Source organism: Lepidochelys kempii, chromosome 14 (assembly GCF_965140285.1).
Source record: "Lepidochelys kempii isolate rLepKem1 chromosome 14, rLepKem1.hap1, whole genome shotgun sequence".
Taxonomy (NCBI): Eukaryota; Metazoa; Chordata; order Testudines; family Cheloniidae; genus Lepidochelys; species Lepidochelys kempii.
This window is the reverse complement of record NC_136393.1, coordinates 40,934,042-40,952,588: the sequence shown is the minus strand read 5'-3', so window position 1 is coordinate 40,952,588 and position 18,547 is coordinate 40,934,042. Positions and strand designations below refer to the sequence as shown.

Genomic DNA, 18,547 nt, shown 5'->3' with positions numbered 1-18,547 from the left:
AAAGACAGTATATTTCTGGGGTGAAAGGCTAGGGGGCTGAGGTGATTGACTGGTGCCTCTCTCTGTATGATTCATGAGTAGCTCAGGGAGCATTCATGTAATACAGCTGCGTGTAGAGCTTCACATGCTGATAGCTGAATGATCACAGTGCCCGGAGGTGTGTTGCTGCTTCTCACTAGCATAGCTTTATGAGAGACAACCCAGGCTAAATAGTTAAGGTGGCACAGCAGTCCCACAGTTCCAGGGATCTCTGTCACAATCAGCAATGAGGTCAGAAAGTGTAGGGGAAAAGTAAGAACTGCCAAAATCCAAGCAGATTTGGGGCTTGCAAAGGTAATTAAAACCAATAGTAAAATATTCTGTAGTCAAATAAATAAAAAGAAAACAAGGAAAGAAGAAATTGAACCACTAAGCACTGAGGATGGGGTGAAGATTAAAGATAATCTAGGCATGGCCTAACACAAACAAATACTTTGCCTCAGTTTTTAATAAGAGTAATGAGACGCTTAGGGGTAGTGGCAGGGTGGCTAATCATAGAATCATAGAATATCAGGGTTGGAAGGGACCTCAGGAGGTCATCTAGTCCAACCCCCTGCTCAAAAGCAGGACCAGTCCCCAGTTAAATCATCCCAGCCAGGGCTTTGTCAAGCCTGACCTTAAAAACTTCTAAGGAAGGAGATTCTACCACCTCCCTAGGTAACGCATTCCAGTGTTTCACCACCCTCCTAGTGAAAAAGTTTTTCCTAATATCCAACCTAAACCTCCCCCACTGCAACTTGAGACCATTACTCCTTGTCCTGTCCTCTTCCACTACTGAGAATAGTGGAAAAGAGGATATGAAAGTAGAAATTACCACATCTGAGGTGGAACTCAAAACAGCTTAATGGGTCTAAATTGGGGGACCTGGATAATCTCCATCCAACAATATTAAAGGAACTGAACATGAAATTGCAAGCCCAATAGCAAGGGTTTTTAATGAATCTGTAAACTTGGGGGTCATACCCTTTGACTGGACAATTGGAGAAAAAAAGTGATCTGGGAAACTACAGGCCTGTTAGTTTGACCCTCAATTGTACGCAAGGTCTTGGAAAAAACTGTGAAAGAGAAAGTAGTTAAGGACATAGAAGTAAACAGTAATTGGGATAAAATACAACATGGTTTTATAAAAGGTAGATTGTGCCAGACCAGCCTGATCTCCTCCTTTGAGAAGATAACTGATTTTTTAGACAAAGAAAATGCAGTAGATCTAATCAACCTGGATTTCAATAAAGCATTTGATACAATTCCTCATTAGAAATTATTAGTTAAATTGGAGAAGATGTGGATTAACATGAGAACTGAAAGGTGGATAAAGAACTGGTTAAAGGGGAGGCTACAGTGGGTCATACTGAAAGGTGAACTGTCAGGCTGGAGGGAGGTTACTAGTAGAGTTCCTCAGGGATCAGTCTTGGGACCAATCAAAGAATCATAGAATCATAGAATATCAGGGTTGGAAGGGACCTCAGGAGGTCATCTAGTCCAACCCCCTGCTCAAAGCAGGACTGATCCCCGACTAAATCATTCCAGACAGGGCTTTGTCAATCCTGTTTACCATTTTTACTACTGACCTTGGCACAAAAAGTGAGAGTGTGCTAATAAAATTTTTGGATGACACAAAGTTGGGAGGTATTGCCAATACGTAGGAGGACCGGAATATCATACGAAAAGATCTGGATGACCTTGTAAACTGGAGTAATAGAAATGTGATGAAATTTAATAGTGCAAAGTCATGCACTTTGGGATTTTAGGGACTAACAACAAGAATTTTTGCATAAGTTGGGGACTTTTCAGTTGGAAGTGACAAAGGAGGAGAAAGGTCTAATTGGCTGATCACAGAATGACCTTGAGCCACCAATGTGATGTGGCCATGAAAAAAGCAAATGCAATCCTTGGATGCATCAGGCGAGGTATTTCCAGTAGAGACAGGGAAGTGTTATTACCATTATACAGGGCACTGGTGAGACCCCAGCTGGAATACTGTGTGTAATGGTACTCATGTTTAAGAAAGATTAATTCAAGTGGAATAGGGGCAGAGAAGGGCTACTAGGATGATCAGAGGAATGGGAAACCTACCTTATGAGAGGAGACTCAAAGACCTCGGCTTGTTTAGCCTAAGCAAAAGAAGGCCGAAGGGAGATATGATTGCTCTCCATAAATACATCAGAGGGATAAATACCAGGGATGAAGAGGAGTTATTTAAATTAAGTGCTAATGTGGACACAAGAACAAATAGATATAAACTGGCCACCAACAAGTTTAGGCTTGAAATTAGATGAAGGTTTCTAACCATCAGAGTGAAGTTCTGGAACAGTCTTCCAAAGGGAGCAGTGGGGACAAAAAGCCTAACTGGTTCCAAGACTGAGCTAGATAAGTTCATGGAGGGGATGGTATGATGAGACTGCCTACAATGGCATGTAGTCGATTTGCGACTGCTAGTTACAAATATCGCCAGCGGCCAGTATGAGACACTAGATGGGGAAGGCTCTGAGTTACTACAGAGAATTCTTTCCCTGGTGTCTAGCTGGTGGGTCTTGCCCTCATGCTCAGGGTCTAACTGATCACCATATTTGAGGTTGGGAAGGAATTTCTCCCCAGGTCAGATTGGCAGAGACCCTTAAGGTTTTTTGCCTTCCTCTGCAGCAGGGGCATGGGCCACTTGCAGGTTTAAACTAGTGTAAATTGTGGATTTTCTGTAACTTGAAGTCTTTAAACCATGATTTGAGGACTTCAGTAACTCAGCCAGAGGCTATGGGTCTATTACTGGAGAAGGTGGGCGAGGTTCTGTGGCCTGTGACGTGCAGGAGGGAAGACTCGATGATCATGATCATCCCTTCTCGCCTTAAAGTCTATGAGTCTGTGACTCTATGTCTATGAGTTGAAGGTAGACAAATTCAGACCATAAACAAGGTGTACATTTTTAACAGTGAGAGTAATTAACCATTGGAACAATTTACCAACAGCTATTGTGGATTCTCCATTACTAGGAATCTTTAAATCAATATAAGATTTTTTTTTTTAAAAAAAGGGTATGTTGTTTTTAACGAATTTGGGGAAGTTCTCTGGCCTGTATTTTACAGAGGGTTAGAGTAGATAATCACAGTGATCCCCTCTGGTCTTGGAATTTAGAAATCTATGAAGCTAAGAATTAATTCTTGTGGCTTTTAGATATCTCTTCCAATGGTCTATTTTCTCGAATTGCAGCTGTATATATAATTGGGAAGCATACATTTTGCTACTTGTGTGTGATATATCACAGATTTATCAATGGCTATTAGACAAGATGGTCAGGGATGCAACCGCATGCTATGAGTGTCCCTAGCCGCTGACTGCCAGAAGCTGGGACCGGATGACAGTGGATGGATCACTCGATGATCGCCTGTTCTGTTCATTTGCTCTGAAGCACCTGGCACTGGCCACAGTTGGAAGACAGGATACTGAACTACATAGACCATTGGTTTGACCCAGTATGGTCATTCTTATGTTCTTATATGTAATTTTGAAGAAGTTTTGTAAAACATATAGAATTTGCCCAGCCTTTAGACTGGAAATAAAGTGCAAATTTTTAACAGTGAGGGAATTAATCATTGGAAGAGTTTATGAAGAGTCATGGTGGATTCTCCAATACTGGCAATTTTTTAAATCAAGATGGATGTTTTTCTAAAAGATCTGCTCTAGTTCAAACAAGAATTAATTCAGGGAAGTTCTCTGGCCTGTGTTATACAGGAGGTCAGACTAAATGATCACAATGGTCCCTTCTGGTCTTATCATTTATGAATGTATGAATAACCTTATTTTCTGTTCTTTCTGAGTTCTCTTTTTGTATCTCTCCAATTCTTTAAGTAAAAAGTAGATTTGTATACAGATCTGTGGAACAGTGACATACAAGCTCAATTTGAAAAAAAATCATAGAATCAGAGAAATATAGGGCTTGGAAGGGACCTCTAGAGGGTATCAAGTTCAGTCCTCTTTGCTGAGGTAGGACCAAGTAAACCTAGAACATCCCTGACAAGTGTTTCAACCAGTTCTTAAAAGCCTCCAGTGATGGGGATTCCACAACTTCCCTTAGAAGTCCATTCCAGAACTTATAGTTACAAAAGTTTTTCCTAATACATAACCTAAATCTCCATTGCTGAAGATTAAGACTATTACTTCTTGTCCTGCCCCTGTATTTAAACCCTACACACTATTGTAATAATCTTGGTGCAGGGTATGCCTTGTGAGGTATCATTTAAAGACTGAATTTGCTGATCATATCATGGCAAAATACATGTGGGAATGTTACATGTGAAGTTATAAACATAAGCTGAAATCATAACTTCCAGTTAAGTCTGGGGAGTGACTAAGCCAGTTCCTCAGAGACAAAGAGAAAGCTGACACCTCAGTCAGGTAAAAACAAAGCTGATGGACCATTACCTGCTAAGTGGCCATTCTCTGGTAGGAAAGGGGGCGGGACAAAAATCTACATCTTAGCAAAGAAACATTGTGGTGTTTCCTTTCTTCATTAAACTGCCTGTTGCTTTGCTTCCAGCTGAAAATACTTCTCAAAGTGGGGGAGAGGCAGACACCCCAAGAGACCCCATCTCTCTCCCTGCCCATCACATTCTTTACATCTGAAAATGCAAAGGAAGCAGCCAGCAGGCTCTAGGGAACGGGTCCTGACCTGAAGAGTTTGGTCATTAAGACTGCTGAAAGCATGTGATGAAAAAACTTTGCTTTGAATCTAATGTAGTTTGATAAGTTAGGCACTGCTGAGTGCTTTCTCTTTATTTTTCTTGTAACCATTTCTGACCTTTATGCCTCAGTAATTATACTCAATGAAGAGCTATCTCTTTGTAGTTAATAAACTTCTTTTATTGTGTTATCTAACCTAGTGCGATTGAGCTGAAGTGTCTGGGTATCTCTGTGTGGGGTAACAAGTTGTGTGTATATTATTCCCTTTAAGGAATAACAAACAATATTTTAGGACATACATTTCTGAAGGAAAATCTGGGACTGGGAGTGTGTTGGGGTCACCCTGTAGCAATCTTTAAGGCTGGTAAGAGCCAATCTTTAAGTCTGTACACGCAGACATAGCTGGGAGTGACCTACATGCTGGAGGCTGTTTGTGAACAGTCCAGGTTGGGGGCTACAGAAGCAAAGCATTGTAATGGCACCCCAGGTTACAGGGCAAGGGTAACACTGCTACTCATTGGTCTGGATGGTACCCTGGTATGTCACACCTACCTTGGACATCGAGAAAAATTTATCACAGTCCTTTTATAATAGAACTTAACATATTTTAAGACTATCACGTCCCCCTCAGTCTTCTTTTATCACAACTAAAAACACCCAGTTTCTTTAACCTTTCCTCAAAGGTCAGGGTTTTTAAACCATGCATCATTTTTGTTGCTCTCCTCTGGACTTTTTGCAATTTGTCCACATTGTTCCTAATATGTGGCACCCAGAATTGGACACAGTACTCAGGCTGAGCCCTCACCAGTGCCAGCCAGAGCAGGACAATTACCTCCTGTGTCTTACATGCAACACTCCTGCTGATACACCCAAGACTGATATTAGCCTTTTTTTTGTAATCTCCATCACATTGTTGACTCATATTTAAAACTAAGATTTTGATATGGGTTTTAATTAAAAGATTTTAATAAAAGTCACGGGCAGGACATGGGCAATAAACAATAAATCATGGAAGCCCAAGCCTCACCATGGGGGGCTGGAGCCTTAGTTCTTCCTGAGCGGAATCATAATTTTCAGGAAGTCATGGAGGTCTCGTAAAATCATGGAAGCTGTGACCTCCATCACTGATTCATAACCTTACTCATATTCAATTGATGATCCACCATAAGGCCAGATCCTTTTCAGCCCCCAATCCTTTACTAGCATTACCACCTAGTCATTTATTCACCATTTTGTAGTTGTGCACTTGATTTTTCCTTCCTTAGTGAAGTGCTTTTGCACTTGTCTTTATTGAATTCCATCCTGTTGATTTTGGACCAATTCTCCAATTTGTGGAGATCATTTGGAATTCTAATCCTGTCTTCCAAAGTGCTAGCAACCTCTCCCAGCTTGGTGTCATCTGCAAATTTTATCAACATACTCTCCAGTCCATTATCCAAGTCATTAATGAAAATATTGAATAGTGATAGGCAGAGTTGCAGAAGTTTACGATGAGGCAGGAGGAAAGTTTAAGGTGAAATATGATGTAAAAGTCCACTGAGTACAAGTTACACTGAGACTAAGGGGAGTAAAAAGGGAGAAAAATCAATATCTTTTCCCTGCCTCCCCTCCAAAAATAGGATTTTATTTCTCAAACGTACATAAAATGCTCTTATTATGAATTGTTTCAAAATAACAAAAGATCAAGGTATTAAAACTGTTGAAAAACAGTAGAATACACTCTGTGACAAGAGGCTTCCTACCTGATTCCAGTGTAGGAACATGGAGCGTAAAAAAGAAAATGATATAACTGCACAGAGTGAGGTTGCCCATTGCACAGTGGGAGTGGAAGGAAATCCTCGTCTTGATTGTACCTTGATCCAGACATCAGAAAGGAAAAGAAAAAACAAATACAAGTGAACAACGTGCTGTAATTTGGGCAAAATTCGTTGAGCACAATATGAATCCTAGGACTTGTGCTAGTTAATAATTGCATCAAAATGTGCAAGTTTGCTACTGTTTTTAACATAAGACATTACAAGGCAAAACAAAACTTGGGCTTCCCCATTCACCACCTCAAATTACAGTCCAATATTCTGGGCAAAGGCCTTAATACTAGCATTTTCAAAATTCCTTGAAAAATATTATCACAAAAATCACTAACTTTTGTAGAGTAACAGTCTGGTTGTAAAATGACAAAGAGAAAGTCGCCAAGAAGAAAAAAAACCCTTAATGTATTTTGTATCTATTTTTATACTGCAGTGTGAGAAAAGGCATTGCAATTTCTGGGTCTGTGTCACTTGGATAAATACAGATCATCTAAAGTCATTAATGCACCCTTTCAAGTAGAAAAATTAGCATTTTAAAAACAAATGAAAGGATGAGAACTTCCTACCACCTACCTCATGAGCCCAGGAGAAACTTCTCAGCAGTTACAGGATCACTGGGACATTTCCAGCTTCTCTATGGTCAGTGAAATGGACCCTTAGTCCAGGAGGTGCCTTACAATGAAAGAATTCAAGTTACGGTGTAAAGCAAAAATCATTTAGGAAAAGAGATTCAGTTCAGTATCGTCTGTCCTTGTGCCATTTTATGATAATGCTTTTTAAATAGCAGCAGAATTTATTCTTTTCTCCTGCACGTAGCAAGATTGAAGATGCAAGTGAACTTGTAAAGCAGAAAGCCACCATTATCATTTAGATGGTGATATGAAATTAAAGAGCCTTATGGAAACCTGCACACAAGAATGTGCTTATTCTCTTAAACCCAGCAGGTTTAGCCTCACACACATCCCGGTTTGAGCAGAGTCATTCCCACTTTGGAAGAGGCTGCTCCACCCTGGCATGGTGGAATGATGGTAGTCATTCCATAGTTAAGACTGTAATTGTTCCCTTTATAACCCTGGTTTTTGACCCTACATCTATAAACTACAGGAAGATCCTATCAGCATCAAAATTGGAACACTAGGTCTGGGGCTGAGGTAAACTATTTCTACCAAATTTGATGTGAATTGGACAAGTGGTTGCTGAATTATAACAACCTGGAAAAGAGGGGTCACCAGAGTTTTAAAAACATCTTTTTTTTTGCTGCTTTATAGCATAAAAACAAACACAAACCCCATTTTCTTATGGCTGCCTGGCCCTTCCACTCCCCCCACGCTCAACAGAAGAGGTTCAGGGGCTGCCTCACCTACCCCATCCCTGGCACAGCACCAACCCTCTCCCCATTACTCTAATCCTCTGAATACTCTGGTTTATGAGACTTGCCCAATGTTTGGCTCTTCCTGCAGCCTCTTGCCTTGTTCACATGGTTGGGAAGAGGTAACTCCATTGTACAGACAGCATAGCTAAGCACACAGATTTAGCACACTCATTCCAAAAGGCAGTGTGGCTAAGTGGGAGTGACTTGGGTCTGCCCCAGGAGAGACCTGCGTTCTTTTCCTAACTCTGCTAGAACTGACCTTAGGTAATATCTCAGGTCCTCAGTTACTGCCTCTATGATGTAAGCAGAGTCAGGATGAGCTCCACCCTGACATCTGGTGGTGAGGTGTGGCAACTTGTGGAAAAGAACTTCAAGGGCTGATCTCATTTGCATAGGCTCACCCACCCCGCCTAGAATGAGGCCAAAGCTGCCCAAATGGTCACTTTGGCTGCTGTGGGATCCCCAATGTCTTTGTTATTGGGGCAGGAAGAATAAATTGTTATTACCCTGATTATGGGAATCAAGGACAGTGGAACTGCACTTGGCCTTTTGTATGATGGAGGGACTCACCATCAACTAAATAGCAGTCGCTAGGCAAGGGACGGGTTCTAAAACTCTGTAAATTGAGAGAGGCTTGAGACAGGTATTAGTACCTGGTGGGTGTGTGAGAGAAACACCAATTGCACTCCTGTCTCTCCACTGTGGAACGTCAGAGCTAATTTTTGGTCTTATTAAGAGTCTCCCTACAGGTACTATGCTGAGCTCACTTTGGCCTTATAGTGCACTAGCACTAAGGCTCCTGCTACTATGAGCTGAAATCACTGAAGACTGTGTCAAGTAGCGGGGAGCTGGAAGATCTAAAGTGCAGCGGTGCTGTTCAGGGATAGGCTGGCAGAGCGTTCATGAGATGGCAAGCTGAGTTGTTTGTGAGACAGCGGAGCCGTTTGTGAGAGAGTGGGGCAGAGCCCTGTGGGGCAGTCAGCTTCTAGGTCATGTAAGGTGCCCCTTACCTCTTTCCCCCCACACAGGCACATTTTTAGCTGGACTGGGGAGTAACACTCTGCAGATGAACTTTTGAACTCTGGGGCTGGACTTTTTGGATTTTGGGTGATTTTTGGGTTGCTGGACTCAAGAGACGTTTGGGTTGTGGGACTCAAGAACCCGAGGGAAAGGATGTGGCCCAATTTTCTGGGATGGGTCTTTGCTCATGATTTGGTTAATGAACACTAGTTGTGGTGTTTTCCCAATTTAATGCTGATGTCGTTTACCTCATGTTATTAAAGATTCTCTGCTACACCGAGACTCTGTGCTTGCGAGAGGGGCCTCGAGCCAGTTTTACATTTGATTTGATGAGAGGAGATTTGCATTTGATGAGAGGGAACCCCTATGTACTGAACCCGGCCCTTGCTGCTATCAACTTGGCCTGGCAGAAGGGTTACAATTAGAAGGGGGAGAATGATATTTGTTGGCATCCGAGAAGGACATGGGGTGGTCTTCACAAAGGTACTTAGGTGCCTGAGTCCCATTTTTAGGCACTGCTATGACCCACAAAACCGCTGCTTGGCTGCTGCCCAACCCTGTAGGTGCCTGAACTCACTTGGCTGCTCAGCACCTAAGTTTTTGCAGCACAAATTCCCCAGCCTAAGTTTCTGCCTCCGTTCATGTGCACTGCTGACTCCCCCAAGGTTTCCAGATGTCTATCTCCTGGCTAACCCCCAAAACAATCCACAACCTGGGGAAAGATAGGCAGAGGAGCACCTATCTCGTGTATTAGACCTGATCTGGGAGACAAGCTGAGAGGCTCCCTAGTTCCACACAAAGCAGTTGCGGAGGAGGGGGAAGCTCATTTCCTTCACAATGTTTAGCCACATAGTTAGGGCATACATCATGGATATGGGAGACCTCCAATTCAAATCCCCCCTCTGCCAGAAGAGTAGAGATTTGACCAAGTCTCCGATAACTGTTCCAGGCTATGGTATATTCTAGTTTAAGTTGTTCCACTTAAATATTAATTGGGCCAGAGGAAAGTGTGACAATCACTCTATGGTGGATAGAGCATGCCCTGAGAGATGGCAGAGCCATGTTCAATTCCCTGCTCCTCCTCCAGCAGAGAGGGGGATGTAAACCAGGGATTTCCCACATTCCAGGTGAGTCTCCCCAGCTCCTGGGCTAATGATTGTTTTGTGTGGCACTAGGCAGCCTCTGAGCCCAGAATAGCCCCACACCCCAAGTTAGGCGGAGAAGCACTTATCTTCCCTCAGCTGAAAATCACTAGCAGAGATAAACACATTCCTGCAGAAGGGTTTAGCACACACCCCTCTTACTTTTCCCCCACTGGTTAGCTTAGGCAGCTCCCCACCAAGCGTGCTGGCGTTATGAACCGCATTCTAAGGTGCCGGTGTCTCCCCATTCATTGTATACAGAACCTGGGCACCTACCTCAGGCTTTGTGAATTGTAGTGTGTTGCTGTGATTTTCTAGACGCCTGAAAGTTAGGCATTGTGATGCTCAGTGTCACAGCCCTTAAGTGCCTTTGTGAATCTAGCACATGCCAGCCTTGATCAATACTCAGACTGTGAAGTGTAGAGGAATATTAACACCAGGAGTGAGACTGGACCACATGGTCTCCTGGCTCCCAGCCCAGTACACCTCCCTCTAGCCTAGGGATGTTAAACTCATTCTGTGCAGTTGGCCAAATTCCATTTTTATTATGATCTCGGGGCCAGGGTATCCATTTAGGACTCACCACTCTCCTCCTTCCACAGTGGCGCCCTCACCAACCCCAATGAGATATTAAGAGCAGAATGCAGCCTTTATAGAGTAAATTCACTTTTCATTATCATCACAGTGTGTTACTTCTTCAGGGCCTTGTTATCATGCTCAGCATCACTCAGTGGGGAAAACGGTCCCAACTGTGACCACCATTCTCTCTGTCTGTTGTTCCTCTTCCTTCCCCATCCTCCCTTTTCTTTTTTCTTTCTCTTCCCTTACTTTTTATGTCTCCTCCTGTCCTTGCTCAGCATTATTTCCCATCAGCTACCACCATTTCACCTCCACAGCTTCCCACCCACCCCCTTCCCTATCCTAGTGGCTAAAATGGACAGTGGTAAAATAGTTAATGCTAAGGTAATGACAGAAATGACCCCCAGGTTCACACCTTACACACCATTGCAAAAATGTTTGTACAAGGCATGCCTTCTGAAGTGTCGTTTAAAAACACATCATTTGCTGATCAATCATATCATGGCAAAATACAGCACATAGGAGCGTTACATGTGAAGTTAGCATAAACTAAAATCATAACTAAAAGTACGTTTTCCAGGTATGTCTGGGGAGTGGCCAAACCAGTTCCTCAGAGACAAAGGGCAAGCTCATGCCTTGGCCAGATGAAAACAAGGCTGATGGACAATTACCTGCTAAGTGGCCATTCTTTGACAGGCAAAGGGGCAGGACAAAAATCTACATCCTGGCAAAGAAAAAGCATGCAGTTCCATCCACAGACTGCCTGTCGCCTTGCTCCCAGCTGGAAATTCTTCTCAAAGGGGGGACAGGATTATAAAAAGGAGGGGTAGACACCCCAGGGTCCCTCCTCTCTCTCTCCCCCCACCAATCACATTCTCTATACCTGAAAAGACATAGGAAGCAACTGTTGAACTCTGGGGGAGGGGTCCTGACTTAAAGAGTTTGGTCTGTAAGACTGCTGAAAGCATTGGTGAAAAACTTGGCTTGAATCTAATATAGTTTGTTAAATTAGACACTAGTAAGCTTTCTGTCTTTATTTTTCTTGTAACCATTTCTGACTTTTATGCCTCATTACTTGCACTCACTAAAAATCTATTTCTTTGTAGTTAATAAGCTTGTTTTAATGTTTTACCTAATCCAATGTGTTTACATTGAAGTGTCTGGATAACTCTATTTAAAGTAATAAACTGCTATATTATTCCCTTAAAGGAATAATGAACATAGTATATTTGTACTGTCCAGGAGAGGGCTGGGCATTACTTTTCTGGGAGGCAGCCTGGGACTGGGAGTATGCCAGGATCACCCTATGGTAAATTTTAAGGCCAGTAACAGCCAAGGTGTGGCTGACTGACTGCAGCACACACAGACATAGCTGGGAGTGACTTACACACTGGAGGCTGTTTGTGAGGAGTCCAGGTTGGAGGCTACAGCAGCAAGGCATTGTAGAGGGCCCCCAGGTTACAGGGCAGGGGTGATGCTGCTGCTGCTCATTGATCTGGACTGTACCCTCATATGTCACAAAGGTTTAAAACAGAATTATTGGAAACAAAAGCTGAGATTCTGTACTATTTAAGGATTAGCACCGGGCCTTCTCATTCTGCGGTTTGAAAAATAAGGAATAAGGGCTTCTTATTTTAAATGATGGTCCTTGATTCAGGTCCAGCTGGCACATTCCGGGGTGCAGTCCATACCAGTGAGGTGTGTCACGGCCTGTTCTGCATCCTGGGGTACTTCACAATGCCTTTCTGCTGCAGATCCCAGTCTGGGCTGCTCACAATCAGCTTGCCAACATGCGGGTCACACCCTGAGTGTCTGTGCATCACCGCAGCCCTGGCCCAGCAACTGCGACCCCAGCAGCAACACTCCAGCTACACACTGGCTTCCGCTAGCCTTGGTTACTCCCTGCAGAGTGACTCCAACACACTCCTAGTCCCATACTTTCCCAAAAATGTGTGTTCGGCACTGCCCACCCCTCTCCTGGGCAGTGCAGATATTAAAGATTCATGGCCCTTGTAAGGGGTCAGTGCACAACATTTTATAACTTTAACTGGAGTTACCAAACAGCTCAGTTTAAACACAACACTGGATTAGTTTAAATTAAAAATAAAATAAGTTTATTTAACTATAAAGAGATACATTTTAAGTGAGTACAAATATAAGACATTAAAGTCAGAAATGGTTATAAGAAAAAATAAAGATAAAATGCTTACTAAGTAGCTAAAACTTAACAAGCTAGACTTGGTTCAAGGTAAAATCCTACCACATATTCCCAGCAACAGGAATGAACAAAATCACACGTCAGGCTCTACCTGGAATGTCAAAGGGCTAGTTCCTTTGTTTTCTTAGGTGGGATAGAGAGACACGAACTGGAATGTTTTTGCCTCTTTTATAGTCCAGACACCCCTTGAAGTGGATTCTTCTGAAGATTACACCTCAAAACAAAGTTTGGTCAAACAGTAAAGAAGGCAAAATAGAGTCTGGGGTGAAGGAGGCGCCATGCTTTTTCTTCTCACCTGTGTTTGCTGAAATGCAGATTTGGCTTGTCTCCTGCCATTCCACCCCTTGCGGTCTTGAGGACCCTTTTTACTAGTGTAGGTATTAGTAAATATTAACCCTTTTAGTTCTTTATTTCTGTATATTTGATTCATTTATAGATAGAAGTACTGGGATTAATCTGCAGCAAGGGAGATTTAGGTTAGATATTAGAAAAGCTTTCTAACTATAAGGGTAGCTAAATTGTGGAATAGGCTTCCAAGGGAGGTTGTGGAGTCCCTATCATTAGAAGCTTTTAAAAACAGGTTGGACAAGCAGCTGTCAGAGATGGTCTGGGTTTACTTGGTCCTGCCACAGTGCAAGGGGCTGGACTTTATGACTTCCCAAGGTCCCTTCCAGTCTCACATTTCTATGATTCTATTATTAGAATCTTTAGAATCTTTGTCTTCAATAGAGTATGTCTGAACTCTAAGGTCCAGAATATTGGTCCTTGACTGATAAGTAACCATATTCAGGAATGTTATGCATTATGCTATATTTTAACAATCTTGGCCACTTTCATGTCTATAAAACTTCAGATATTCTTGGAAACCACCTCCATTATAAATAAATATAGATAATGGTTATATAAGCATATATCAACTTGGGAAACTAATAAGGGATGATTGTTACAGCAGATGTTTTCTGTTGGGGAATCCCCAGGGAAGAATAACTGCGGGCTGAGAATGACCCACTGAGAGATGTTATCTTGAAGAATTGTTAGTCCCCTCAGATGTAAATAATCATGCCTTCACACATAAATCAGGTAAAATAAAAATGTATAGAACTGACATCACAACGTATTTTTCTGGGAGTCTTGGCAAAGAGGATTTCTTTGTCTACAACCCTATATAATGATACTGGAGTGATGAAGTGGGGATTCTCTTAATGTTTTCTTTGAATACTCTGTGTGTGCCTCAGTTTCCTCTATGTGTTGCATAAGTATCTAGGTGGTGGAATAAGGGTATGTGATCATTGCAGAGAATGTAGAGGGCAGGTGTGGCTTCTGTCTTGCTCCCTGGGCCCAGGCAACAGCTGGACACTCTGTATCCCAGCAACTGATGGCCAGGCCCCATATTTTGCAAGGAACCAGCTGAAGGAGTTGGAGAACAAAGTGAGAGGTGAAGGTTAGGTGACCAGTTTGCCCAGGAAAGAGACAAAGCACAGAGGAGGGGCAACAGGGCGTGACTGAGGGTGGGCTGCTGGAAGCTGGACAGTCTTGTTTGGGACTCGGGGAGAGAGCCCAGGGCTCTGAGCTCTGGATCCCCTCAAGATGGACTTTGCTGAATCTTCCTACTTTCTGCGCTAACAAGAACTGTTCTACGCTGTGTTCCCAACAACTAATAAACCTTCTGTTTTATAACACTGGCTGAGAGTCACTGCTGACTGCAGAATTGGGGTGCAGGGCCCCTTTGGGGGGAGTGTAAGGCTTCCCCAGGTGGACTCACTACGGAAAGCTCACAGTGTGAAACAGGGGTGCTGAATGCTCCGAGGTCAGATCCAGGAAGCACTGAAGGAGGCTTGCCCTAGTGAGAGTGCACCCTAAGGGGAGTCACACTACAAGAAGTCCCTGTCTGAACTTCATTCAGAGTGGTTCCAGAGCACCGAGCCTATGCACTCCATGTCAAATGGTATGGGAACTTGGAGAGTGAAAACTAAGCCTCCCACCAGATACAGTGAAGCAGAGACACAGATCCAGCTCTTGGTCTAACAACAAAGAGTGGTAATGTATTTCTTTCTTTCTGAATTCTGTGTAATGCTGTACTAATCTCTGATTGATAATCTTATATTAAATAATTCCAGCTGAGCCTGTTATTCGACAATCTTGAGTCATTAACTCAGACATGCAACACTACTTTGTAAACTGAGGTAATCACACATTACTTTGTTTAAGACAGACCTCTTGCACAACTTTTGTATAGGCTGGTCTCTATGGTTTTGAACATGTGCTGATACAGGGGGATGTCATAACTTTACGTATAACGTTGCAACATACATTTCACCATGATATTAGTGACCATCGAGTTGTTTTCAAACGATACCTCATAAGGCATATTTTGTACAAAGATTATTACACTAGTGTGTAGGGTGTAAACACAGGGTGCGTTGCCTCACACCCACACAGTAGATCTCAGCAGTGGGAGTCCAGCGGCGTGAGTTTAGGTGCCTCCTCTCTTTCAGCACGTAGTGCACTTGCCAGACAAACAAACTGGGGAGCACTAAGAAACGAGACAATATTGGCCAACATGCACCTTGACACAAGATGGAGGCACCACCTGCAAAGAACTCAGGGCCCCTTGGTCCTAGCTTGAGGCACAGAGCTCCCAAAGCAGGAGGAATAAGGGGCTGTCCCTCTCTTGGGGATCAGGGGGGTCCCAGGAGGGGTCTACATTTTTTCCTGTGATGTAGGTAAAAAAGCATTCAAAGACTTGTGGGTTGTTGAAATCAGCTCACTTGTAAGGTGCTCTAGCTCAAATAACTCCAGATTTTCCCACAAACTTGATCTCGCTTCCCTCCCTCCTTCCCCCCATCCGTCCCCCCATGACCATCAGGCTGAGCTGACTTATCTTTTGAAATTTAGAGAGGATGCAAAAGTTGGCTTTAAACAAAAACTGCCTATGTCTCCAGCTCTCCTCCGGGGCTCACACCGATTTATGCCAGCTGATATCCTGGTAAGGGTTTCTGATGGTGAAGGGTTTACCAGGAATCCAGGTTACAGTGGCACTTCTTGTGTTCACACCACACACACAGAGAAGTTAAATAAAAATGTAAGTTTTTTTCTTAGATTTCAGAACACACAAGAACCCAACACTAAGAACAGACACAAATCAGTCTGCTCCCTAAAACAGAGAGCTGCAATTCTCCCCACCTTACTTTAAGCTGTCTGTCTGCAAAGTGACTGCTGGCACAGTTACATGCTTAGCTGCAGAGCCCTCTAGCCTGGAAATGGGACCATGGAATTCCTCCCACCACCTTAAAGCGATAGCTGGCAATCCAACACAGTTGGACCTCAGTACACCCCAGCACTGAGGATCTCTAATTTCTCCTGCATTCAGACAGCCATTGAGGGTCAGTGCAGCCCAGGGAAGTGGGTACAACCAGGGCTGCCAGGGAATGCACTGGCTCAACCCCTGCACTCAGTGACTCCTGCTGATGGGGCTCTAGCAGGTGTTAAATCTGAACCCTCTTCTGGGAGAACCCTAAGGACAGCAGCAGAAGTAACACCATCAGCCTTCTGTCTGGGTAACTCCCCCCTCTCCCTGGCATAGAAAGGTCTTCATGGCCCAACCCCTCTCTGCAGCAGCCATATTTAATCTGGCCTACGCCATTTCCCTTCTTCTAATCTCTTAGAGCAGAACTTCAGAGGTATGAGCTGATGGCAAATGCACACAGCCAATGGAGAAGGAGAACGAGAGAGCACAAACTTCTCCGACGACAGCTTGCAGGAAAGTCACCAGAGCAGAAGTGCTGGAGTGTAAATGTAATTCGACGATATCATGCAGAAGAGCGAATAAACAGACACTATTTCAGCCTGTGTTACAGGGTAATGGAAAAGGGCCGCAAAGATCTCTGAGCATTTTAGACATTTCTACAGCAATATTTAAAGTAGGAAAGTGAGAGCCCTGGACGGACTCCCTGCCATAGGAACAGTTCCCAAGAAGAATAATAGAGCCTCACCCACAGCAATTGAGGGCTGACACTCACCTGCCTGATGGATCCTACAGGCAAGTGCATAGGCTAGCGGCAGAGAAAGGGCTCCCAGCTTCAGAACTGCCAGGTCTGCATGACAAGCGAACTTCTCTGTATTTACAGCTGCATTTCCCACTAGGCACGTCTGACTCTAGTCTGTTCAATCAGCTATTGCTGGTTAACTTACAGCAATTTTATCAGCTTCCGAATGAAAGTGAAACCAAAGTTACAGGAAGCCCATTTATGGTATGCAGAGATAAAAGACTTAAAGAAACACACACACAGTCCCAGGGAGTTGACAATTTCAGGGAGAGCAGATGCAATTTTCCCTGGTTTGGAAGGTGACAGTTTTAGTTTTTAAGGCTTTTCCCTGCTCCCTCAGAGTCACTGTCATAACAATCAATTGTATTTCTGTCCCCACAAGCACTACACTTTTCTGACTGAAGCAGTGTGCCAGGGTGCAGAGTTAATAATCAGACCTCAGTAGTAGCCCTTGGCCAAGGCAGGAAAGGCCTCCCTGGGATTCCAAGTAATTCACAAGTTTTCTGGTGCAAAATAAAACAAACTCTGAGAGACAGGCCACATTCTCCTTTCACAGTGGAGCAATAAACACCAAGAGCCATATTCTGCCTGGCCTTCATGCAGGTGTTTAGTGTGAGCTCATAGGGCTCAGAGAGGCTTTCCCTCCCTCCTTGCATGGCCTACATAAAGTCCCCCAACACCCTGTACTGGTAAGACTAGGGCAGGGCAGCCTACAAAGGGGTGCCGCAGCTGGCATGCTCCCACTGCATGTGCTGTAACCCAACCATTATCTTCATACCTCCAGAGCTGACTTCCAAGCAGAAAGGCCCTGTCTATCTCCAGGGTACGCGAGAAGGGACCAGCCCCTTCAGCTGAGCCTAACAGGCCCTTCTTTATTTGATAGACTTACGGGGGGAAGATTGAGGGTTGTTCCTGGGGGACGAACAGAGCTCCTCTGATTTATTGGCTGGCTGACTTCATTCATCATTTGTGTGGGATAATGTTTTCCTGCTGGGTGGGTGTCATGAGCTGTTGTGACCCTTATGAATTGTTCAGGCACCCAGAGCATTTTGGAGGGGTATTTTATTGGTAATTTACTCTAAAGAAAGGCTAATAGTAAATAACAGAACTGGTCTTGCATGTTTTCCTCTAGGGGAGGTGTCAGAATTGCCAGGGGACACCAGTTATTTTAACTCCTGCCTCATCTCCCCCAGCCAGAAGTGTCCCATGACTCAGCCAGCCTGCTCAGGAGATTGGGCTCCCCCAAGGAGGCTCCTTTGCTCCCCTCTCAAAAGTGGGGGGGCAATGGCCCTTTGCCCCCCTCCCCAGTGCCTATGGAAGAAACCCATTTCAGTGGCTCCTTGGGAAGGAGAGGAGCCAACGGGCCAGCTAGGCCCTGGCAGAGGACCCAGGGCTGGGACTACATGGACAGATCCCCCAGAGCCCCTCCTGTTGCAGCAAGCAGGGGTCATTGTATAGAGCTGCCCTGATGTCCCCTCTCCTCCTCTCATGGATCCATATAGGATTGGTGCCATGCTCCAGCTTTGGAACAGTCTCTCGGAGGAAGCCCTTTGATGTGCCAGACCCCTAGAGGTCTCACTCTTCCCCCAGGGTAAGACACGTGGCTTCACTGCCTCCTGAGACTGGACTTGTGGACCTTCAGCACTCCTGCT

General features: G+C 44.0%; 1 protein-coding gene across 14 annotated transcripts in view; it reads right to left on the bottom strand.

Annotated features, from left to right (window-relative positions):
• LOC140904640 (myelin-oligodendrocyte glycoprotein) overlaps positions 1-17,077 on the bottom strand; it is a 51,195-nt gene extending 34,118 nt beyond the window's left edge. For 5 of the 14 annotated variants that reach the window (XM_073327057.2, XM_073327062.2, XM_073327061.2 and 2 more), the window contains exons 1-3: positions 16,869-17,076; positions 7,092-7,190; positions 6,453-6,563 (exon numbers count right to left, since the gene is read on the bottom strand). In XM_073327057.2, the coding sequence (XP_073183158.1) occupies positions 6,453-6,522 (70 nt within the window). In that variant the 5' untranslated portion in view covers positions 6,523-6,563; positions 7,092-7,190; positions 16,869-17,076. Of the gene's footprint in view, positions 1-6,452; positions 6,564-7,091; positions 7,191-16,841 lie in introns of all 14 variants that reach the window. The other 9 variants (XM_073327069.2, XM_073327066.2, XM_073327068.2 and 6 more) reach the window with 5 other exon arrangements.
• Positions 17,078-18,547: the final 1,470 nt, after the last annotated feature.